This window comes from Macaca mulatta, chromosome X, assembly GCF_049350105.2.
Source record: "Macaca mulatta isolate MMU2019108-1 chromosome X, T2T-MMU8v2.0, whole genome shotgun sequence".
NCBI classification, from domain to species: Eukaryota; Metazoa; Chordata; class Mammalia; order Primates; family Cercopithecidae; genus Macaca; species Macaca mulatta.
Window position 1 is genome coordinate 1126232 of NC_133426.1, and position 25258 is coordinate 1151489.

A 25258-nucleotide genomic window follows, 5' to 3' on the forward strand; every position below is an offset into this window, starting at 1 on the left:
CTCCAGGCGTCCCTGGGCTTGTGGCCACATCACTCCAGTCTCTGCCTCCGTCTCCACGTGGCCTTCTCCTCTGCGTCTGTGTCTCCTCTTCTGTCTCTTACAAGGACACCTGTCATTGCCTTTAAGACCCACCCTCATCCAGGATAATCTCATCTCACACTCCTTCACTTAATTGCATCTGCAAAGCCCCCATTGCTGAATAAGGCCTTATTCCAGGTCTGGGCGTTAGGACACGGACAGATCTTTCTGGGGCTATAGTTTAATTCACTACAGCTGTATCTAGTTCCCTCTGGAGGCTCTAGGGGAGGATCCTTCCTGCCTCTCCCAGCTCCTGGGGGCCCCAGGCGTCCCTGGGCTTGTGGCCGCATCACTCCAGTCTCTGCCTCCGTCTCCACGTGGCCTCCTCCTCTGTGTCTGCATCTCCTCTTCTGTCTCTTAGAAGGACACCTGTCACTGCCTTTAGAGTCCATCGTGCTCCCACAAAATCTCATTGGAGTTAATTATATCAGCAACAACGCTCTTCCCAAGTAAGGTCAGCTTGTGAGACTCCAGGTGGACGTCAATTTAGGGGGCGGTGGGGAGAGAGGTAACTCACCCTAGAACAGCAGTGGAGAGAGAAGAAGCTGGGGCAGGGCCGGGCTCCATGGCTCACGCCTGTCATCCCAACACTTTGGGAGGCCGAGGTGGGCAGATCACTTGAGGTCAGGAGTTCAAGACCAGCCTGGCCAACATGGAGAAACCCCGTCTCTACTAAAAACACAAAAAATTAGCCGGGCGTGGTGGGCAGACGCCTGTCATCCCAGCTACTCGGGAGGCTGAGGCAGGAGAATCGCTTGAACCTGGGGCAGAGGTTGCAGTGAGCGGAGGTCGCGCCACCGCACTCCAGCCTGGGGGAAAAAAAAAAGGAACCGGGCTGCAAGGTGGGGGCTCCATGGAACGGCTGAGGTTGGGCTGGAATTGAAAAGGGTGCCAAGCACGAGAGAGTTGATAAATTCAGAGGGAGGGGAAAGGGTGTCTGGGACTGTGTGTGCTGAGCAAACAAAAATAACAGATTTCAGCATTGGAAAGGGAAGCCGGGGACACGTCGGTGGGTGCCCCATTCGGGGCTGGACTTTACAAAGAGCTTTTTTTTTTTTTTTTTTTTTTTTTTTTTTTGAGACAGAGTCTTGCTTTATCACCCAGGCTGGAGCGCAGTGGCGCCATCCTGGCTCACTGTAACCTCCGCCTCCCGGGTTTAAGCAATTCTCTTGCCTCAGCCATGGGAGAAGCTGAGATTACAGGCACCTGCCACCACGCCTGGCTAATTTTTGTATTTTTACTAGAGACGAGGGTTCCCCATGTTGGCCAGGATGGTCTCGCACTGCTGACCTCAGTTGATCCACCCGCCTCGGCCTCCCAGAATGCTGGGATGACAGGCGTGAGCCACCGCACCTGGCTACTAAGATATCTTTTATTTATTTATTTTTTTTTCTGAGACAGAGTCTTGCTTTATCACCCAGGCTGGAGTGCAGGGGCGCCATCCTGGCTCACTGTAACCTCCGCCTCCCAGGTTCAAACTATTCTCCTCCCTCAGCCTCCGGAGAAGGTTGGGATTACAGGCACCTGCCACCATACCTGGCTAATTTTTGTATTTTTACTAGAGACGAGATTTCACCATGTTGGCCAGGCTGGTCTCGAACTCCTGACCTTAGGTGATCCACCCGCCTCGGCCTCCCAAAGTGCTGGGATGACAGGTGTGAGCCACCGCACCTGACCACTTTTTTTTTTTGAGACAGGGTCTTGCTTTATCACCGAGGCTGCAGTGCAGTGGTGCCGTCCTGGCTCACTGTAACCTCCGCCTCCCAGGTTCAAGCTATTCTCCTGCCTCAGCCTCCGAAGAAGCTGGGATTACAGGTGCCCACCACCATGCCAGGCTAATTTTTGTATTTTTAATAGAGATGGGGGTTTCACCGTGTTGGCCAGGCTGGTCTCCATCTCGTGACCTCAAATGATCCACCCGCCTCGGCCTCCCAGAGTGCTGGGATGACCGGCGTGAGCCACTGCACCTGGCCACTAACGTATCTTTAATAAGATCCGTCATCTGAGGCCGGGAGCCACCTCCCCTGTCTGGGCACAGGGAGAAGACACAGGCAGGAGCCCCTGGATACCAGCATTCACCCCTCCAGGGCTGAATTTACTCTGTCAGGAAGTTGCCCAATCCTGCTTGAATAGCTATAGCCTGAATTCTAATTATAGCAAACAGAAACACTGGCAGAAAAAAAAAAATGAGAACGGGGAACATGACAAGTTTCAAAGAAAGAAACTTTCAAGGAAAGTCTGCCGCGGGTTACGAACCTGCTGACCCCGGGATCCCAGCCCGTGGGAGAGAAAGGGGGTCTCTGACGGCCCCCTCCCCACTGCCAGATCCCCATTGGGTCTGACTTTCCGGGGTGGGGCCCCGGCTGGAGCTTATAAAACAGCTCAATCTGGGAGGACAACGTTCGGTTTCTCTTCGGGGAAGCTGCTTCTAGCACACACAGGGAAAATATCAGAAACATCCCAGAGACTACACCTTTCGTGCTGTTTCCTCCACACAGGACTTGGATCTGCATTTAAGGTACGGCAAGCACGGGAGGCGGTGGATGGTGGGTTCCTAAATCCGTCCTGGCAGACACGGGGCATTCACTGGCACCGAACCGGTTTCCGCTGAGACCTGCCGTCCGTGGGTACCACAGGGCACGTTCAACGGCCCGGTACCAAAGAGGGATGCTTGCGATCTCATTCATCGTTGGTAGGTGGCTCGCGTGCTGGAAGCCGTCATGTCATCTCAGACGCCTTGGGTTGAGAAAGGTGATAGCGTTAGAAGTAATGTTACTGTGTTTTCCGGTTTTTCGGCGTGCTTGCTAGAAAAATGTAAACACCCACACGTGCCTAGGGTTCTCTGTTTATTAGAAAGCCCGGATTCTAATAAACAGAGTTCTCTGTTTATTTAGAAAGCTAGTGAAAGAGCTCACGCCCAGGGTGGGCTGACTGCCAGCCGGGTAGCCGTTTTTGGGGCTGGGACCCCAGTCTTTTCATGCCGTTCTCAGTGGTTTTCAAAGGCTGGTGGGACTCAGAATGTCCCGGATGGCTGGTGAAACCTCAGGTCCCTCCTCACAGCTTTATTCACAGTGGCCAAGAGGTGGTGTGAGCCCTCATACCCATCTATAGATGAATGAAGAAATATAATGTGGTCCATCCACACAGTGGAATATTACGCAGCCATGAAAAAGGAACAAGCAGCTTTATTCACGGTAGCCAAGAGGTAGAGAGAACCCTCATACCCCTCTATAGATGAATGGAGAAATATAATGTGGTCCATCCACACAGTGGAATATTACGCAGCCATGAAAAGGAACAAGCAGGTTTATTCACAGTAGCCAAGAGGTAGAGAGAACTCTCATACCCATCTATAGATGAATGGAGAAATATAATGTGGTCCATCCACACAGTGGAATATTACGCAGCCATGAAAAGGAACAAGCAGGTTTATTCACAGTAGCCAAGAGGTAGAGAGAACTCTCATACCCATCTATAGATGAATGGAGAAATATAATGTGGTCCATCCACACAGTGGAATATTACGCAGCCATGAAAAGGAACAAGCAGCTTTATTCATGGTAGCCAAGAGGTGGAGACAGCCCTCATACCCCCATCTATAGATGAATGGAGAAATATAATGTGGTCCATCCACACAGTGGAATATTATGCAGCCATGAAAAGGAACAAGCAGCTTCATTCAGTGGCCAAGAGGTGCTGTGAGCCCTCATACCCCTCTATAGATGAATGGAGAAATATAATGTGGTCCATCCACACAGTGGAATATTACACAGCCATGAAAAGGAACAGGGCTTTGCCACAGGTGGCAATGTGGGTGAACAGTGAGCACATCATGCTTCCTGAGAGAAGCCAGATACAAAAAGATACATAGTGTCCGTACGATTGCATTTATTCCCTATGTCCAGGTACAGGTAAATCCACAGAGACAGAAAGTGGATGAGTGGTTGCCAGGGGCTGGGTGGGGGAAGCACGGGTCTTTAATGGACCTGGGGTCTCCTTTTGGAGTGACGACAATGTTCTAGAAGATAGAAGTGGTGGTGTGTTTTTTTTGTTTTTTGAGACAGAGTCTCACTCTGTCGCCCAGGCTGGAGTGCAGTGGCGCGATCTCGGCTCACTGCAAGCTCCGCCTCCCGGGTTCAAGCCATTCTCCTGCCTCAGCCTCCTGAGTAGCTGGGACTACAGGCGCCCACAACCGCGCCCGGCTAATTTTTGTATGTTTAGTAGCAATTTTGTATGTTTAGTAGAGTAGTAGAGATTCTGTATGTTTAGTATGTTTCGTATGTTGGTCAGGCTGGTCTCGAACTCCTGACCTCGGGCAGTCCACCCCCGCCTCCGCCTCCCAAAGTGCTGGGATGACAGGCGTGAGCCACCGCGCCTGGCCAGTGAAAATATTGATCAATAAATGTTAAGAGCACAGATGTCCCAACGTTCTCCGGTGTCTTCCTGGACCACGGCCCCTACAGGCGAGTGTGACTGTGCGTGGTGCGCCCAGCACACTTTGGACCGTGTGGCCACTATGGGCACTCACCCCCTGGTCTCTTGGCTGAGCGGAACACAGACTCTGTCCGAATGGAGACTCTAGATACCGCCTGTTGCCTTGCAAGGCCTACTGATGCTAAAGCCATTTGGTTCTTTAAAAGATGGTAGGCTGGGCGCGGTGGCTCACACCTGTCATCCCAGCACTTTGGGAGGCAAAGAACGGAGGTTTGCCTAAGGTCAGGAGTTTGAGACCAGCCTGGCCAACACGGTGAAACCCCTTCTCTACTAAAAATACAAAAATTAGCTGAGTGTGGTGGTGTGTGCCTCTAATCCCAGCTACTCAGGAGGCTGAGGCAGGAGAATTGCTTGAACCGGGGAGGTGGAGGTTGCAGTGAGCCAAGATCGCGCCACTGCACTCCAGCCTGGGCGACAGAGTGAGATTCCGTCTCAAAAAAAAAAAGAAAAGAATGGCCGGGTGCGGTGGCTCACGCCTGTAATCCCAGCACTTTGGGAGGCCGAGGCGGGCGGATCACGAGGTCAGGAGATCGAGACCATCCTGGCTAACACGGTGAAACCCCGTCTCTACTAAAAAATACAAAAAACTAGCCGGGCGAGGTGGCGGCGCCTGTGGTCCCAGCTACTCGGGAGACTGAGGCAGGAGAATGGCGTGAACCTGGGAGGCGGAGCTTGCAGTGAGCTGAGATCCGGCCACTGCACTCCAGCCTGGGCGACAGAGCGAGACTCCGTCTCAAAAAAAAAAAAAAAAAAAAAAAAAAAAAAGAAAAGAAAAGAAAGAAAAAAGAAAGAAAAATAAAGAGAAAAGAAAGCTATCACCCCAAAGTACGGTGTAGGAGAACCAGCCTGTCTGGGACATCGGAAACAGTTCCAGCCCAGGAGGCTGAGGCCCTGCACCCCTTTGTTACCGTAACTGCAGCCACTTAAGAATTTCTGTCTGCGTTGACTCATAATTCTAATTAAACTTCCTTCCACTGCTTTGTCATCTGAGTTTCCCGCTGTGCCCCAGGGGATGAGTTTTACTGGTTTGTGGATACAGCCGGAGCCAAGAACGGACTATCCGTTTTTTGTTTTTGTTTTTTTTTTGAAACAGAGTCTCGCTCTGTCATCCAGGCTGGAGGGCAGTGGCACCATCTCAGCTCACTGCGAGCTCCGCCTCCCGGGTTCAAGCGATTCTCCTGCCTCAGCCTCCTGAGTAGCTGGGATTACAGGTGCCTGCAACCACATCTGGCTAATTTTCTTTTTCTTTTCTTTTCTTTTTTTTTTTTGAGATGGAGTCTCACTCTGTCATCCAGGCTGGAGTGCAGTGGCGCGATCTCGGCTCACTGCAAGCTCCGCCTCCCGGGTTCAACCCATTCTCCTGCCTCAGCCTCCCGAGTAGCTGGGATTACAGGCATGTGAAAAATTATTTTTTTAATTGCCAAAATTGTATATATTTGTGGTGTCTAACCCTGTTTTGAAAGATGTATGCCTTGTGGAATGGCTAAATCAAGATAATTAACATATCTGTGACCTCATCTGCTTTCTTTTTTTATTTTTATTTTTTTGAGGTGGAGTCTTGCTCTGTCACCCAGGCTGGAATGCAGTGGTGCGATCTCGGTTCACTGCAACCTCCACCTCCCGGGTTCAACCGATTCTCCTGCCTCAGCCTCCCGAGTAGCTGGGATGACAGGTGAGTGTCCCCACGCCCGGCTAATTTTTGTATTTTTAGTAGAGACGGGGTTTCACCATGTTGACCAGGATGGTCTTGAACTCCTGACCTCAGGCGATCCACCTGCCTCAGCCTCCCAAAGTGCCGGGATGACAGGCGTGAGCCACTGCACCCGGCCGGTAGAGGTTCTTTCAAAATGGAAAGGCTGACACACACACAGATGCGTACACACACAGAAATGCACATACATGCACACGTACACACTCATGCAAACACCTTTGTACACATACATTCACACATGCATGCACATAAATATGCACTTTTAGGCACATGGAGGCACGCACACAGGCAGACTCATGCGTGTATATCGGTGTATGCACATGTGTGTATGCATGGAACGCACGCACAGATACATATGCATGAAAACACACAAACACAGCCGGGCACAGTGGCTCACACCTGTAACCCAGCACTTTGGGAGGCCAAGGCAGGTGGATCACCTGAGGTCAGGAGTTCGAGACCAGCCTGGCCCACATGGCGAAACCCTGTCTCTACTAAAAAATACAAAAGGTTGGCTGGGTGCAGTGACTCACACCTGTAATCCCAGCACTTTGGGAGGCCGAGGCGGGCGGATCACCTGAGGTCAGGAGTTCGAGACCAGCCTGGCTAACATGGTGAAACCCCGTCTCTACTAAAAATACAAAATTAGCCGGGCGTGGTGGTGCCTGCTTTTGTAATCCCAACTACTTGGGAGGCTGAGGCAGGAGAATCGCTTGAATCAAGGAGGCAGAGGTTGCGGTGAGCCGAGATCGCGTCACTGCGCTCCAGCCTGGGCGACAAGAGCAAAACTCCGTCTCAAAAAAAAAAAACAAAACAAAAACAAAAATTAACTGGGCGTGGTGGCAGGTGCTTGTCATCCCAGCTACTCAGGAGGCTGAGGCAGGAGAATCACTTGAACCCGGGAGGCGGAGGTTGCAACGAGCCGAGATCTTGCCGCTGCACTCCAGCCTGGGTGACAGAGCGAGACTCTGTCACACACAGAAAAGAAAACACACAGACACGTATGTGTGCACCCAGATACACGCGGGCACACAAATGTACACAGATGGGCAGGCACACAGCCACGTATGCTTATAGACACGTGTGCACAGGCATGCACGCGGTCATGTGCAAACGTGCAAACAGACATGGCCAGTCCCCGCTGCCTGACTCTCCGTTCTCCTCCAGCAGGCACCTCCGTCCTTCCCGATGACCCTCCTTTGGCTGACGCTGCTCCTGGTCGCCACGCCCTGTCTCCTGCAAACCAAGGAGGGTAAGAGCTGGAGAAAAAAATCGACCGTGGAGGGTGGGGGGGACAAACGCACAGTGTCACCTGCTGTTCTTCGGGGAGACTTTCCATGTTGAGCTCATGGCAGAGTCTCGTGCGGCGGGTCAGGAATGACTCAGAGACCTACTTGTACCCGTCGCCAAGGTCCCTGTAACGCAGCGTCTGGCACAACGGCAATACGATGTCACAGGCAGGCACCTGATGGTGACGCAGACGCCATGTGAGGTCTTAGGATGAAAGTCGCACGCTGGGATCCGGAGTGCCAGTTTACCAAGTTTCAGTTTCCTGCACGGTTTATGTTATGTTTTTTTTTTCTTTCTTTTTTCTTTTTTGTTTTGTTTTGAGACAGAGTCTCACTCTGTCATCCAGGCTGGAGTGCAGTGGCGCGATCTCAGTTCACTGCAACCTCCACCTCCCGGGTTCAAGCGATTCTCCTGCCTCGGCCTCTCAAGTCGCTGGGATGACAGGTGCCCGCCACCACGCCCGGCTAATTTCTGTATTCTTTTTATAGAGACGGGATTTCGCCATGTTGGTCAGGCTGGTCTCGAACTCCTGACCACAAGTGATCCACCCGCCTCGACCTCCCAAAGTACTGGGATTACAGGTGCCCGCCACCACGCCCGGCTAATTTCTCTATTTTTTTTTTTATAGAGACAGGATTTTGCCATGTTGGTCAGGCTGGTCTCGAACTCCTGACCACAAGTGATCCACCCGCCTCGACCTCCCAAAGTACTGGGATGACAGGTGCCCGCCACCACGCCCGGCTAATTTCTCTATTTTTTTTTTTAAGAGACAGGATTTCGCCATGTTGGTCAGGCTGGTCTCGAACTCCTGATCTCAGCTGATCCACGTGCCTCAGCCTCCCAAAGTGCTGGGATTACAGGTGTGAGCCACCGTGCCTGGCCTTTTTTTCATTCGTTTTTACTGTCTGCTATTGCAGCAGTTTCCTTTTAGCTTGAATTTCTTTTCATTTTAATTTGCTTTTCATTCTTTAACTTTTTTTTTTTTTTTTTTTTTTTTTTTTTTTTTTTTTTGACACAGAGTTTCACTCTTGTTGCCCAGGCTGGATTGCAATACCGTGACCGTGGCTCACTGCAACCTCCACCTCCCGGGTTGCATTGATTCTCCTGGCTCAGCCTCCCAAGTACCTGGGAATACAGGCGCCCGCCACCACGCCCGGCTAATTTTTCTGTTTTTAGTAGAGACGGGGTTTCACCATGTTGACCAGGCTGATCTCGAACTCCTGACCTCAGGTGATCCACCCGCCTCGGCCTCCCAAAGTGCTGGGATTGCCAGCGTGAGCCACCGTGCCCAAGTGTGTAATCCCAGCACTTCAGGAGGCCAAGGCAGATGGATGATCATGAGGTCAGGAGATCGTGACCAGCCTGGCTAACATGGTAAAACCCCGTCTCTACTAAAAATACAAAAATTAGCTGGGCGTGGTGGCACACGCCTGTAATCCCAGCTACTCGGGCGGCTGAGGCAGGAGAATCGCTTGAACCCAGGAGGTGGAAGTTGCAGTGAGCCAAGATCACGCCACTGCACTCCAGCCTGGGCGACAGAGCACTTTGGGAGGCCGAGGGGGGGCAGATCACGAAGTCAGGAGATCAAGACCAGCCTGGCCAACATGGTGAAACCCTGTCTCTACTGAAAATACAAAAAAATTAGCTGGGCATGGTGACAGGTGCCTGTAGTCCCAGCCACTCTGGAGACTGAGGCAGGAGAATCTCTTGAACCCGGGAGACGGAGCTTGCAGTGAGCCGAGATCGCGCCACTGCACTCCAGCCTGGCGACAGAGCGAGACTCCGTCTCAAAAAAAAAAAAAAAAAAAAAAAAATCTGAGCATGGTGGCGTGCACCTCTCGTCCCAACTACTTGGGAAGATCCCTTGAACCCAGGAGGTGGAGGTTGCGGTGAGCTGAGCTGAGATCGTGCCATTGCATTTCAGCCTGGGAGACAGAGCGAGACTCTATCTCTAAATAAATAAATAAATAAGTAAATAAATAAATAAATTAGTAAATAAATAATAGTCTTATAAGAATTTTTTTCTCAGTGAGTTTGTTTGAAGGAATAAATTATGCTTCAAAGTTAGGGGAAAATAATGTCAGAAGTCTAAATGTTCTTCTGTTTTGGTCTTGCTTATCAGACCAAGGTTGTTGACCTTGATAACCACTGAAGATCCTTACAGTTTACAGAGTCATTTCCTCAAGTTTTCTAAGTGGCCGATCAGAGATAAACCCCTGGAGAAATATCTGATGTATGTTTCTCGCCCGGGTGACCAGCAAAATGTGATAGAATATTGCCTTTTACCGGCCGGGCGTGGTGGCTCATGCCTGTCATCCCAGCACTTTGGGAGGCTGAGGCGGGTGGATCACTTGAGGTCAGGAGTTCAAAACCAGCCTGGCCAACACGGTAAAACCCCGTCTCTACTAAAAATACAAAAAATTAGCCGGGCGTGGTGGCGGGCACCTATTATCCCAGCTACTCGGGAGGCTGAGGCAGGAGAATGGCGTGAACCCGGGAGGCGGACCTTGCAGTGAGCCGAGATCGCACCACTGCACTCCAGACTGGGCGACAGAGCGAGACTCTGTCTCCAAAAAAAAAAAAAAGATTTGTGTGTATCTCTTCTAACTCCAACCTGTCACCGTTTTAGATCCAAATGCACCAATCAGGAATCTAAGGATGAAAGAAAAGGCTCAGCAGTTGATGTGGGACCTGAACAGAAACGTGACCGACGTGGAGTGTATCAAAGGCACCGACTATTCTATGCCGGTAAATCCTATTCTCTACGGTTGACAAACGAGACGTTTCCGTCTCCCGCAGGAATCTGAGAACCAGCACTGCTCCCGTCCCTGTTGTCATAAGTACCTGGGTTCTGCCCCGAAGCCAGCTGTGGGATTTGAAGTGAGTTTGGAGGGTCTGGTTCCCCATCCGCGGGATATCCAAGGTGGCACACACTGGACAGGGTGGACGTGAAAATGAAACGAGGCTAACCTATGACTGGTGGAAAACCAAACCGCACGCTGGGTGCGGTGGCTCACGCCCGTCATCCCAGCACTTTGGGAGGTCGAGGCGGGCGGATCACCTGAGGTCAGGGGTTCGAGACCAGCCTGGCCAACATAGTGAAACCCTGTCTCTACTAACAATACAAAAAAAAATTAGGTGTGGTGGCGGGCGCCTATAATCCTAGCACCTTGGGAGGCCAAAGCAGGTGGATCATTTGAGGTCAGGAGTTCGAAACCAGCCTGGCCAACATGGCAAAACCATGTCTCCACTAAAAATACGAAAATTAACTGGGCGTGGTGGCTCACGCCTGTCATCCCAGCACTTTGGGAAGCCGAGGCGGATGGATCACCTGAGGCCAGGAGTTCGAGACCAGCCTGGCCAATGTGGCGAAAGCCCGTCTCTACTAAAAATATAAAAATTAGCCGGGTGTGGTGGTGGGTGCCTGTAATCCCAGCTACTCGGGAGGCTGAGGCAGGAGAATCACTTGAACCCGGGAGGCGGAGGTTGCAGTGAGCCGAGATTGTGCCATTGCACTCCAGTCTGGAGGACAAGAGCGAGACTTTGTCTTGAAAAATAAAAATAAAAATCAGCCAGACGTGGTGGCAGGTGCCTGTCATCCCAGCTATTCAGGAGGCTGAGGCAGGAGAATCGCTTGAACCTGGGAGGCGGAGGTTGCAGTGAGCTGAGATCGCGCCACTGCACTCCAGCCTGGGCGACAAGAGCAAACATCCGTCTCAAACAAAACAAACCAAAACAAAAAACAAAAGTGTGTGCTCAGGAAACATGGTTCTCATCCCGAAATCCTTCCAAATCCCCCAGCTTGTCATCACCTGCGTTCTCAGGGTTGGAGAACAGGGCCAGACCTCACGGGGCGGCCCAGGTGAGAATGTGAGCGATTTCCAAGTCAGTGTCTTGTGGTAAAGGAACACGTTTCCTTGAGAACCCATTTCGTCCCCTCCAAGTGCTATGTCTGTTCAATACAATTCAAATCACAGGCCTTTATGCGTCTGCTCGGGCCACCATTACAAAGTCCCACAGCCCAGGACGCCTAAACAACAGACATTGATTCTCCCACCGTCCTGGAGGCTGGACGTCTGAGATCCAGGTGTGGGCAGGGCTGGTCCCTCCTGAGGCCTCTCTCCTGGGCTTGGAGACGCCGTCTTCTCCCTGTGTCCTCACAGGGTCGTCCCTCTGTGTGTGTCTGTGTCCCCATCTCCTCTTCTTATAACGACACCAGTCCTATTGGATCAGGGCCCACCCTAATGACCTCATTTTACCCGAATCGCCTCTTTAAAGACTCCAGCTCCAAATACGGTCACAATTGAACATTAGGGCTTCCATATGTGATTTTGGAGAGTAGAGATTAAACAGTTTAGAACCCCAAAGCGATTTTACCATATACCGTGGCCAACTGACTCTCAAGTTTATCTAGAACCACAAATGTTGGGGGGGGAAAAAAAAAAAAAACTAAGGAAATTTTGTCCGGGCGCAGTGGCTCACGTCTGTCATCCCAGCACTTTGGGAGGCCGAGGCGGGCGGATCACCTGAGGTCAGAAGTTCGAGACCAGCCTGGCTAACGTGGTGAAACCCTGTTGTCTACCCAAAAATATACTTTAAAAATTAGCCGGGCGTGGTGGCGGGCACCTGTAATCCCAGGTACTTGGGAGGTTGAAGCAGGAGAATGGCTTGGACCCGGGAGGGAGAGGCTGCGGTGGGCCGAGATCGCGCCACTGCACTCCAGCCTGGGCGACAAGAGCGAAATTCGACCTCAGAAAACATCCGAACATCCTTAGCATCAAATTCAGCATGGTCTCCCCGCAGCCGTCACATTCCCGTGTCTCTCTCAGGCAATGAACAACAGCTATTGCCAGTTCGGAGCCATTTCCTTATGTGAAGTGACCAACTACACCGTCCGAGTGGCCAGTCCCCCGTTCTCCACGTGGATCCTCTTCCCTGAGAACAGTGAGAAAAATGTTCATTGTGTGTCTGTTCTTTCCGTCTGTTCCCTCGCTCTCTCCCTCCCTGTGTCTGCCTTATCTGTCTTCCTTCCTTCCTTCTCTTTCTCTTTCTTTCCCTCCCTGCCTCACTCCCTTCTTTCCTTCTCTTCTTCTCTCCTTCCTTCCTTTCTTTTCTTTTCTTTCCTTCCTTCTTCCTTCCTTTCCTTTGCTTCTTCCTTCCTTCCTTCCCTCTTTCCCTCCCTGCCTCACTCCCTTCTTTCTTTCTCCTCTCCTTCCTTCCTTTTCTCTTTTTTCTTTCCTTCTTCCTTCCGTTCCTTCCTTTCCTTTCCTTCTTCCTTCCTTCTCTTTCTCTTTCTTTCCCTCCCTGCCTCACTCCCTTCTTTCCTTCTCTTCTCTCCTTCCTTCCTTCCTTTCTTTCCTTTCCTTCTTTCCTTCCTTCCTTCCTTCTTTCCCTCCTGCCTCACTCCCTTCTTTCCTTCTCTTCTTCTCTCCTTCCTTTTTCTTTCTTTCCTTCCTTCCTTCTTCCTTCCGTTCCTTCCTTTCCTTTCCTTCTTCCTTCCTTCCTTGTTTCTTTCCCTCCCTGCCTCACTCCCTTCTTTCCTTCTCTTCTCTCCTTCCTTCCTTTTTCTCTTTGCTTTTCTTTCTTTCTTCTTCCTTCCCTTCCTTTCTTTCCTTTCCTTCTTCCTTCCTTCTCTTTCTCTTTATTTCCCTCCCTGCCTCACTCCTTTCTTTCTCTTCTCTCTTTCCTTTCTCTTTTCTTTTCTTTCTTTCCTTCCTTCCTTCCATTCCTTCCTTTCCTTCTTCCTTCCTTCTCTTTCTCTTTCTTTCCCTCCCTGCCTTACTCCCTTCTTTCCTTCTCTTCTTCTCTCCTTCCTTTCTTTTATTTTCTCTTTTCTTTCTTTCCTTCCTTCTCTTCCTTTCCTTCTTCCTTCCTTCCTTCTTTCTCTTTCTTTCCCTCCCTGCCTCACTCCCTTCTTTCCTTCTCTCCTCTCCTCTCCTTCCTTCCTTCCCTCCCTCCCTCCCTTCCTTCCTTCTCTCTGTTGCTCTTTCTCTTTCCCTCTGTCTTTCTCTTTCTCTTTCTCCGCGTCCCGGGTTCAAGCGATTCTCCTACCTCAGCCTCCTGAGTAGCTGGGATTATAGGCGCCCGCCACTATACCTGGCTAATTTTGTATTTTCAGTCGAGATGGGGTTTCACCATGTTGGTCAGGCTGATCCAAACTCCTGACCTCGTGATCTGCCCGCCTCATCCTCCCAAAGTGCTGCGAGTACAGGGGTGAGCCACCACGCCCCGCCTTAAATAGAGATGGGGTGTTGCTATGTTACCTAAGCTGGTCTCAAACTCCTAGGCTCAAGTGATCCTCCCACCTCAGCCTCCCGAGTAGCTGGGATGACAGGCACCTGCCACCACGCCTGGCTAATTTTTGTATTTTTAGTAGAGATGGGGTTTCACCATGTTGGCCAGGCTGGTCTCAATCTTCCGACCTCAGGTGATCCGCCCACCTCGGCCTCCCAAAGTGCTGGGATTATAGGCGTGAACGACTGTGCCTGGCCTCGAGTTAATTATTTTTAAGTTTAATAGATTCCCAGGGAGTTATGCTGAGTTGGAAAAAAAGAGCACGCCAGAGTGTAACACACAGAGTGATTTCATTTATACAACTGTCTTGAAATGGCAACATTTTATAAATAGAAAACAGTCTCCTGGTTTGCAGGGATATAAGCAGGAGCGAGAGCTGGAGAGAGGTGGGTTTGGCTGTAAAAGTGCTCCCTGGGGAGGTTCGGTGTGGGGGCTCATGCCTGTCATTCCAGCACTTTGGGAGGCCGAGGCAGGTGGATCACCTGAGGTCGGGAGTTCGAGACCAGCCTGGCCGACATGGTGAAACCCCGTCTCTACTAAATATACAAAATTAGCCGGGTGTGGTGGCAGGTGCCTGTAATCTCAGCTACTCAGGAGGCTGAGGCAGGAGAATCGCTTGAACCCGGGAGGCAGAGGTTGCAGTGAGCTGAGATCGCACCATTGCACTCCAGCCTGGTCGACAGAGCGAGACTCTGTATAAAAATGAATAAATAAAAGAATGTCTAGGATCTCTCTGTATTATTACTATTTTTTTACAATTGCTTGTGTATCCTCCATGGTCTCAGAATACGAAAGGCACTCTAAAAAGCGATTAGAATTTTATTTATTTATTATTTATTTTTTTGAGACAGAGTCTCCCTCTGTCGCCCAGGCTGGAGTGCACTGATGCGATCTCGGCTTCTTGCAACCTCTGCCTCCCGGGTTCAAGAAATTCTCCTGCCTCAGCCTCCCTAGTAGCTGGGATGACAGGGGCCCAACATCACACCTGGCTAATTTTTTTATATTTTTATTAGAGATGGGGTTTCTCCATGTTGGCCAGGCCGGTCTCGAACTCCTGACCTCAGGTGATCCAACCGCCTCGGCCTCCTAAAGTGCTGGGATGACAGGCGTGAGCCACCACGCCCGGCTAATATTTGTATTTTTAGTAGAGACGGGGTTTCACTACATTGGCCAGGCTGGTCTCGAACTCCTGACCTCAGGTGATCCACCCGCGTGGGCCTCCCAAAGTGCTGGGGTGACAGGTGTGAGCCCCCACACCTGGTCCCGATTCGAGTTTTCTTTTATGTTTGTGAACCCAGGTGGGACGCCTCAGGCAGGCGCGGAGAATCTGACCTGCTGGGTTCATGACGTGGATTTCTTGAGCTGCAGCTGGGTGGTAGGCCCGGCGGCCCCCGCTGACGTCCAGTACGACCTGTACTTGAACAATCCCAAGTAGGTGTGCCCTTGGGCAGGTCGGGCTGTCCCCGGTGCAGGCCTTCGGGGCACGGTCGTCCCGCAACCTTACCGCTTACCGCAGCAGCCACGAACAGTACAGGTGCCTTCGCTACAAAACGGATGCTCGGGGAACACAGATCGGGTGTCGGTTCGATGACATCGCTCGACTCTCCCGCGGTTCTCAAAGTTCCCACATCCTGGTGAGGGGCAGGAGCGCAGCCGTCAGTATCCCCTGCACAGATAAGTTTGTCTTCTTTTCACAGATTGGTGAGTAGCCCACGACATTCCCTCCCACCCTCAGCTCTGCGAGGCCACGGTTTTAGCCTCAGGCCACATCCCACGGACCGGGTGGGCCCACACATAGACACTGGCCTCTCGCATTTCCAGAGGCTGCACGTTGGAGGTCAGGGTGCTGGCCGACTGGGCTCCTAGGGAGGTCTCCTCCTGGCTTGCAGAGGGTCATCCTCTCACTATGTCTCATATGGTAGAGAGAGAGAGAGATGAAGTTCTGGGGTCTCTTGTTAGAAAGGCACTCACACCGTCATGGGTCCTGTCACGGGTCATAGGATCCCATCACGGGTCCCATCATGAGTCATAGGAGCCCCCATCGTGGGTCCCATCATAGGTCATAGGAGCCCCCGTCATGGGTCCCACCAAGAGTTAGGGGACCCCTGATCATGGGTTCCACCCTGAGTTATGTGATCCCTTATCATGGGTTCCATCATGGGTCATAGGACCCCTCCCAGCATGGGTCATAGAACCCCTCATTATGGGTTCCATCATTGGTCATAGGATCCCCTGTCATGGGTTCCATCAGGGGTCATAGGACCCCTCATTATGGGTTCCATCATTGGTCATAGGATCCCCTGTCATGGGTTCCATCAGGGGTCATAGGATCCCCCATCATGGGTCCCATCACAGGTCATAGGATCCCCCATCATGGGTCATAGGATCCCCTGTCATGGGTCCTACCATGAGTTATGAGACCCCTGATCTTGGGTTCCTCCATGAGTTATGTGATCCCTCATCATGGGTTCCATCATGGGTCATAGGACCCCTCCCAGCATGGGTCATAGGATCCCCTGTCATGAGTCCCATCATAGGTCATAGGATCCCCCATCATGGGTCCCATCATGGGTCATGCAACACCCCCATCATGGGTCATAGGATCCCCAATCATAGGTCCCATCATGCATCATTGGATCCCCCATCATGGGTTCCACCATGAGTCATGGGATCCCTCATCATGGTCCCATCATGGGTCATGGGACCCCCCCATCATGGATCATAGGATCCCCCATCATGGGTCCTATCATGAGCCATGGGATCCCCCCCATCATGGGTCATGAGAGCCCCCATCATGGGTTCCATCATGAGGCATAGGATCCCCCATCATAGGTCATAGGATCCCCTGTCACGGGTCCCACCTTGGGTCATAGGATCCCTCATTATGGGTTTCATTATGGGTCACAGGATCCCTCATCATGGGTCCCATCATGGGTCATAGGATCCCTCATCATGGGTTCCATCATAGGTCATAGGATCCCTCATCTTGGGTTCCATCATGGGTCATAGGATCCCTCATCATGGGTTCCATCATGGGTCATAGGATCCCTCATCTTGGGTTCCATCATGGGTCATAGGATCCCTCATCATGGGTTCCATCATGGGTCATAGGATCCCTCATCATGGGTTCCATCATAGGTCATAGGATCCCTCATCTTGGGTTCCATCATGGGTCATAGGATCCCTCATCTTGGGTTCCATCATGGGTCATAGGATCCCTCATCATGGGTTCCATCATGGGTCATAGGATCCCTTATGGGTCCTATCATGAGTCATGGGACCCCCTGCAACCATGGGTCATGGGAGCCTCCATTGTGGGTCATGGGAGCCCCCGTGATGGGTCATGGGTCATGGGAGCCCCCATCATAGGTTCCATCATGAGTCATGGAATCCCTCATCATGGGTTCCATCACGGGTCATGGTACCCCCCCATCATAGCGGTCCACCCTCATAACTTCAGCCCACCCCAGTCACCTCCCAAAGGCCCTACCTTCTAACACCGTCCAACCAGGGGTCAGGGCTTCAACACAGGAATTTGGGACAGGAGGACACACACTTTCAGTCCACAACATCCGAGCTCCGGGGAACCTCCCAGGTGGTGAGAATGTCAATATGCCCAGAGCAGACATGCCCTGACCCCACGGGGAGGGTGCTTGGATACCTTGGAAGAGGAGGGGGAAATGAGGAAGAGGAGGAGAAGGACAAGGAGAAGAGAAGGGAGGAGAGGAAGAACATGAGCAGGGGGAGGAGGAGGGGAAGGAAGAAAAGAGGAAACTGGAAAAGGAGGAGGAGGAGGAAGAGAAGAAGACGGAGGGAAAGGAGGGGGAGGAGGTGGAGATGGGGAGGGAAGGAGGAGGAGGAGAAGAAAGAACAAGAGGCAGAAAGAAGGAGGAGGAGGAGACGGTGGAGGAGGAAGAGGAGGGAGAAGAGAGGAAGGAGAATGGAGAGGAGTAGGAGGGGGAGGGAGGGGAAGACAGAGAAGGTGGGGTATAAGGGTAGTGAGCTGAGGAGGGGGAGGAGAAGGAGAAAGGACAGGAGGAAGAGAGGGAGGAAAAGGAGGGGGAGGAGGGTGGTGGTGGAGGAGGGAAGAGAGGAGGAGGGAGGAGGGGAGAGGGTGGAGGAAGGAGAGCAGGAGAGGGAGGGACGAGGACGGGGGCAGAAGGAGTGGGAGGAGAAGGAGGAGAATGGGCAAGGGAGGAGGAGGAGAGGGAGAATAAGGAGGGGGTGGAGGGAGGAGAAGAGAAGAGAGGAGGAGGGAGAAGGAGGGGAGAGGATGGAGGAAGGGGAGCAGGAGGGGGAGGAAAAAGGAGGAGGAGGGGCAGAAGGAAGAAGGAGCAGGAAGAGAGGAGGAAGAAAAAGGAGGAGAATGGGCAGGGGAGGAGGAGGAGAGGGAGGAAAAGGAGGGGGAGGAGGGTGGAGGGGGAGAAGGGAAGAGAGGAGGAGGGAGAAGGAGGGGAGAGGATGGAGGAAGGGGAGGAAAAAGGAGGAGGAGGGGCAGAAGGAAGAAGGAACAGGAGGAAGAAAAAGAGGAGGAGGAGGAGAATGAGCAGGGGAGGAGGAGGAGAAAGGAGAGGGGAAGAGGAGGGTGACAAGGAGAATGGGGAGGAGAGAGAGAAGGGGTAGAAAAAGGAGGGAGAGGAAGAGGAGTGGAGGGGGAGGAGGGTAGGGAAGGGGAGAAAGAACAGGAGAGCAGGAGGAGGGGGAGAAGGAGGCGGGGGCCAGGGCTGGACTTGCTTCCAGGGGCCCAGGGGAGACCCAGACAGACAGCCGGAGACACAGGGCTGCGCTGGCCTGAGAATGTGGAAGTGCCTGGGGTTCCCTGGACGTGGAGGATGCCCTGGGCCGCTGGGAGTGGCGGGACATCCCCTCAGGGGGCTGAGGTGGGGATGGGCGGGAGGAGAGAAGCCGGGAAGTGGCAGCTCCAGAAGGATATGTACAGGTCAAAAGTGCAGGAGTCTCTGGAGGGCCCATCCTGAATGCTGCGGAGAGGGCCCTCAAGGCTGCAGTGGGCTGTAGGCGGGCAGAGGGGGCATGGGGAGTGGGGGTTGGCGCTGGGCAGGGGTGGGGAGTGGGTCAGGCTGCCCAGCGGGGCTGAGCCCAGAGATGGAGGGGGCAGGGACAAAGATGTGCACCTGCCAATCCTCAGAAAAGCTGGTACTGAAGTGACCAAAAGGGTGGTGCTCAAGGCTGCTCCCAGGACAGTGGGGTTCCCAGGATGCAAATCCTAAGGAGGGTCACTTCCCCCAGCGCCCCCAGCACGGCTCAGTCCTGTGTGAAGTATCTCTAGAAAAAAAAAAAGAATTGATTTTTACTGCTAAAAGTGCTTTTCTCATTGTTAGAGAGATTAACTCCACCCAACATGACTGGAGAGTGTAATGAGACACATTCCTTCATGCACTGGAAAATGAAAAGTCATTTCAATCGCAAATTCCGCTATGAGCTTCGGATCCAAAAGGTAAACCGTTCACCCGTTCCCCCCACCACCCCCGCCCTGGACATCCCTGATTTTTGGGAAGTTGCACTCTGGGGCCTTGGGACGGGCAAAAAAATCTCTGATAACGCCACAGAACGCAGGGATCGTTAAAAAAAAGAAAAAGAAAAAAGGCCGGGCGCGGTGGCTCGCACCTGTCATCCCAGGACTTTGGGAGGCCAAGGTGGGCGGATCACAAGGTCAGGAGTTCGAGACCAGCCTGACCAACATGCTGAAACCCCGTCTCTACTAAAAATACAAAAACTAGCCGGGCGAGGTGGCGGGCACCTGTAGTCCCAGCTACTCGGGAGGCTGAGGCAGGAGAATGGCGTAAACCTGGGAGGCGGAGGTTGCAGTGAGCCGAGATCGTGCCACTGCACTGCAGCCTGGGCGACAGTGTGATACTCCGTCTCAAAAAAAAAAAACCAAAAATTTTAGACCTTATGCGGTCTATTGTGTTTTATTTCTATTATTTTTATTGTTGTGTGGTTATTTTTATTTTTTTCTTGAACTTTCTGTTTTCTTTTTTAGTGATCTACAGATTCAATGCAAGTTACTCAAATATTTTTGATCCACGGGTCGTTGGATCGCACATGTAACGCTTGTGGATACAGGGGCCCAGTGGAACATAAATATTTATTTATTTATTCATTTATTGAGACATTCCATTCCGTTCTCCATTCCATTCCGTTCTCCATTCCATTCCATTCTCCATTCCATTCCGTTCCAAATTCCATTACGTTCTCCATTCCATTCCATTCTCCATTCCGTTCCCCATTCCATTCCGTTCTCCATTCCATTCCGTTCTCCATTCCATTCCGTTCCCCATTCCATTCCGTTCTCCATTCCATTCCATTCTCCATTCCGTTCCCCATTCCATTCCATTCTCCCTTCCATTCTCCATTCCATTCCGTTCTCCATTCCATTCTCCATTCCATTCCATTCTCCATTCCATTCTCCATTCCATTCCGTTCTCCATTCCGTTCCCCATTCCATTCCATTCTCCCTTCCATTCTCCATTCCATTCCGTTCTCCATTCCATTCTCCATTCCATTCCATTCTCCATTCCATTCTCCATTCCATTCCGTTCTCCATTCCATTCTCTTCCATTCTCCATTCCATTCCATTCTCCATTCCATTCCGTTCTCTATTCCATTCCATTCCGTTCTCCATTCCATTTCATTCCATTCTCCATTCCATTCCATTCCGTTCTCCATTCCATTCCATTCCATTCTCCATTCCATTTCATTCCATTCTCCATTCCATTGCATTCCGTTCTCCATTCCATTGCATTCTCCATTCCGTTCTCCATTCTCCATTCCATTCCCCATTCCATTCTGTTCTCCATTCCATTCCATTCTCTCTTCCATTCTCCATTCCATTCCATTCCGTTCTCCATTCCATTCTCCATTCCTTTTCGTTCTCCATTCCTTTTCGTTCTCCATTCCATTCCATTCTCCATTCCATTCCGTTCTCCATTCCATTCCGTTCTCCATTCCATTCCGTTCTCCCTTCCATTCTCCATTCCATTCCGTTCTCCATTCCATTCTCCATTCCATTCCGTTCTCCATTCCATTCCATTCTCCATTCCATTTCATTCCATTCTCCATTCCATTCCGTTCTCCATTCCATTCTCTATTCCATTCTCCATTCCATTCCATTCTCCATTCCATTCTCCATTCCATTCCGTTCTCCATTCCATTCTCCATTCCATTCCATTCTCCATTCCATTCCGTTCTCTATTCCATTCCATTCCGTTCTCCATTCCATTTCATTCCATTCTCCATTCCATTTCATTCCATTCTCCATTCCATTGCATTCCGTTCTCCATTCCATTGCATTCTCCATTCCGTTCTCCATTCTCCATTCCATTCCCCATTCCATTCTGTTCTCCATTCCATTCCATTCTCTCTTCCATTCTCCATTCCATTCCATTCCGTTCTCCATTCCATTCTCCATTCCATTCTCCATTCCTTTTCGTTCTCCATTCCATTCCATTCTCCATTCCATTCCGTTCTCCATTCCATTCCGTTCTCCATTCCATTCCATTCTCCCTTCCATTCTCCATTCCATTCCGTTCTCCATTCCATTCCGTTCTCTATTCCATTCCATTCCACTCTCCATTCCATTTCATTCCATTCTCCATTCCATTCCGTTCTCCATTCCATTCTCTATTCCATTCTCCATTCCATTCCATTCTCCATTCCATTCCGTTCTCCATTCCATTCCATTCCGTTCTCCATTCCATTCTCTATTCCATTCTCCATTCCATTCCATTCTCCATTCCATTCCGTTCTCCATTCCATTCCATTCCGTTCTCCATTCCATTCCATTCCATTTCATTCCATTCTCCATTCCATTCCGTTCTCCATTCCATTCCGTTCTCCATTCCATTCCATTCCGTTCCATTCCATTCTCCGTTCCATTCCATTCCGTTCTCCATTCCATTGCATTCTCCATTCCATTCTCCATTCTCCATTCCATTCCCCATTCCATTCCGTTCTCCATTCCATTCCATTCTCTCTTCCATTCTCCATTCCATTCCATTCCATTCTCCATTCCATTCTCCATTCCATTCCATTCTCCATTCCATTTCGTTCTCCATTCCATTCTCCATTCCATTCCATTCTCCATTCCATTCCGTTCTCCATTCCATTCCATTCTCCATTCCCCATTCCATTCCGTTCTCCATTCCATTCCATTCTCTCTTCCATTCTCCATTGCATTCTTCCATTCCATTCCATTCTCCATTCCGTTCTCCATTCCATTCTCCATTCCGTTCTCCATTCCGTTCTCCATTCCATTCCGTTCCATTCCATTCTCTGTTCCATTCCATTCCATTCTCCATTCCATTTCGTTCTCCATTCCATTCCATTCTCCATTCCATTCTCCATTCCATTCCATTCCATTCTCCATTCCATTCCGTTCTCCATTCCATTCCATTCTCCATTCCGTTCTCCATTCCCCATTCCATTCCGTTCTCCATTCCATTCCATTCTCTCTTCCATTCTCCATTGCATTCTTCCATTCCATTCCATTCTCCATTCTGTTCTCCATTCTATTCCGTTCTCCATTCCATTCTCCATTCCATTCCATTCTCCATTCCATTCCATTCTCCATTCCGTTCTCCATTCCATTCCGTTCCATTCCATTCTCCGTTCCATTCCATTCCATTCCGTTCTCCATTCCATTCTCCATTCCATTCCATTCCGTTCTCCATTCCATTCCGTTCTCCATTCCATTCCGTTCCATTCCATTCTCCGTTCCATTCCATTCCATTCCGTTCTGCATTCTCCATTCCATTCCGTTCTCCATTCCATTCCATTCTCTCTTCCATTCTCCATTCTATTCTCCATTCCATTCCGTTCTCCATTCCATTCCGTTCTCCATTCCATTCCGTTCTCCATTTCATTCCGTTCTCCATTCCATTCCGTTCTCCATTCCATTCCGTTCTCCATTCCATTCCGTTCTCCATTCCATTCCGTTCTCCATTCCATTCCGTTCTCCATTCCATTCCGTTCTCCATTCCATTCCATTCCATTCCGTTCTCCATTCCATTCCGTTCTCCATTCCATTCCGTTCCATTCCATTCTCCGTTCCATTCCATTCCATTCCGTTCTGCATTCTCCATTCCATTCCGTTCTCCATTCCATTCCATTCTCTCTTCCATTCTCCATTCTATTCTCCATTCCATTCCGTTCTCCATTCCATTCCGTTCTCCATTCCATTCCGTTCTCCATTCCATTCCGTTCTCCATTCCATTCCATTCTCCATTCCATTCCATTCCATTGACAGAGTCTTGCTCTGTCGCCCAAAGTGCTGGGATTACAGGTGTGAGCCTCCGGGCCCAGCCTATGTGTTATATTTAGTATTTTATTTTATTTTATTATTTCATTTCATTTCATTTATTTATTTATTTTATGTTTTTTAATTTTTGGCCAGGCGCGGTGGCTCAAGCCTGTAATCCCAGCACTTTGGGAGGCCGAGATGGGTGGATCACAAGGTCTGGAGATCGAGACCATCCTGGCTAACATGGTGAAACCCCGTCTCTACTAAAAAATACAAAAAATTAGCCAGGCGAGGTGGTGAGCGCCTGTAGTCCCAGCTACTTGGGAGGCTGAGGCAGGAGAATGGCCTGAACCCAGGAGGTGGAGCTTGCAGTGAGCTGACATCGGGCCACTGCACTCCAGCCTGGGCGACAGAGCCAGCCTCCGTCTCAAAAAAAAAAAAAAAAAAATTTTTTTTTAATTTTTAAATTTTTTTTTATGTATCGTATTGTATTGTGTCGTATCGTAGTGTAGTGTAGTGTAGTGTAGTGCATTGCATTGCATTGCCAGAGTCTCGCTCTGTCGCCCAAAGTGCTGGGATTACAGGTGTGAGTCTCCGGGCCCAGCCTATGTACTATATTTAGTTTTTTATTTTTATTTATTTATTTATTTATTTATTTATTTATTTTTGAGATAGAGTCTTACTCTTGTCACCCAGGCTGGGGTGCAGCGGCACGATCTCAGCTCACTGTAACCTCCGCCTCCCAGGTTCAAGCGATTCTCGGCTTCAGTCTCCTGAGTAGCTGGGATTACAGGTGCCTCCTACCGCCCCTGGCTAATTTTTTTTGTATTTTTTAGTAGAGACGGGGTTTCACCATCTTGGCCCCGCTGGCCTCGAACTCTTAACCTCGTGATCCACCCGCCTCAGCCTCCCAAAGGCCTGGGATTACAGGTGCGAGGCACCGTGCCTGGCCATATATTTATTATTTATGCTCAAATACCGATTATTTCATATGCAGTTTTTCTGTAAGTCTATATCTGCTCAAAAACATTAGGTCTATGAATTTCTTTTATATTACCAAGTAGTTTTGAGCCCATGTGTTTTTTTTTTTTTTTAAGAAAATAAATACAGCACAGACTTCTTTCTTTCTTTCACTGATGAGGGAGCAGGCGTAGCTGCAACCAGAGGCGGAGTCCTAGCTAGTCTGGTGCTGCATCCCCCCCAGTTCGTTGGCCTGGCATAGGCTGTCTGTGGCTACCCCTGGGTGCATCCGGAGGCAGTCTGAGAGGACAGTGGGTCTTGTTTGTCCACAGGCCTCACGAAGCCCCCTCCCACCAAGGTCTTGCCACAAGGGCTTGTACACCGTAAGAAACCTTTTGGGCCGGGCGTGGTGGCTCACGCCTGTAATCCCAGCACTTTGGGAGGCCGAGGCAGGCAGATCATGAGGTCAAGAGATCAAGACCATCCTGGCCAACTTTCCACTAAAACTACAAAAAATTAGCCGGGTGTGATGGTGGGCGCCTGTAGTCCCAGCTACTCGGGAGGCTGAGGCAAGAGAATGGCGTGAACCCGGGAGGCAGAGCTTGCAGTAAGCCAAAATCACGCCACAGCACTCCAGCCTGGGTGACAGAGCAAGACTCCATCTCATAAATAAATAAATCAACCAACCAACCTTTTGGTCAGGTGCTATGTACCCCTACTGCTTTTGCCCCCACTGCTGCCCCAAGGCCTTCCCAGAGCCCCCACTGTTTTGCTGGTTTTCCTGGAGAAAGAAATTTGAGTTTGGAAGGAGGAGGCTGTCAGGTAAGCCTCCAGACACTCAAAAGTTTGTTTGCTTTTGTCTTGCAGAGAATGCAGACTGTAAGGACAGAACAGGTGAGTGTTGCGTAGCCCCAGACGCTGTACTTGACATTGCAGAGGGTTTTATTATTAATATTAATAATACTATTATTGTATTAATATTTTTATTATAATATACCATTTATTACAATATATAATTATATATTACATATGATGTATTAGATAACACACAACATATAATATATAATATATGCTATATATTACATATATGTTATATATATGTGATATGCTGTATATGTTGTAATATTGTTATATATTATATGTGATATATATAATCATGTTATTTATATTAT

General features: G+C 50.3%; 1 protein-coding gene across 4 annotated transcripts in view; it reads left to right on the forward strand.

Annotated features, from left to right (window-relative positions):
- The first annotated feature begins 2191 nt into the window (after positions 1-2191).
- Positions 2192-25258, forward strand: part of LOC106995138 (interleukin-3 receptor subunit alpha) — a 38310-nt gene continuing 15243 nt past the window's right edge. Inside the window, exons 1-8 of one of the 4 annotated variants that reach the window (XM_077988164.1) lie at positions 2192-2596; positions 7451-7535; positions 10203-10321; positions 12403-12517; positions 15166-15298; positions 15387-15568; positions 19207-19322; positions 24954-24980. In XM_077988164.1, coding sequence (XP_077844290.1) covers positions 7472-7535; positions 10203-10321; positions 12403-12517; positions 15166-15298; positions 15387-15568; positions 19207-19322; positions 24954-24980 — 756 coding nt within the window. In that variant the 5' untranslated portion in view covers positions 2192-2596; positions 7451-7471. Of the gene's footprint in view, positions 2597-7450; positions 7536-10202; positions 10322-12402; positions 12518-15165; positions 15299-15383; positions 15569-19206; positions 19323-24953; positions 24981-25258 lie in introns of all 4 variants that reach the window. The other 3 variants (XM_077988165.1, XM_077988166.1, XM_077988163.1) reach the window with 3 other exon arrangements.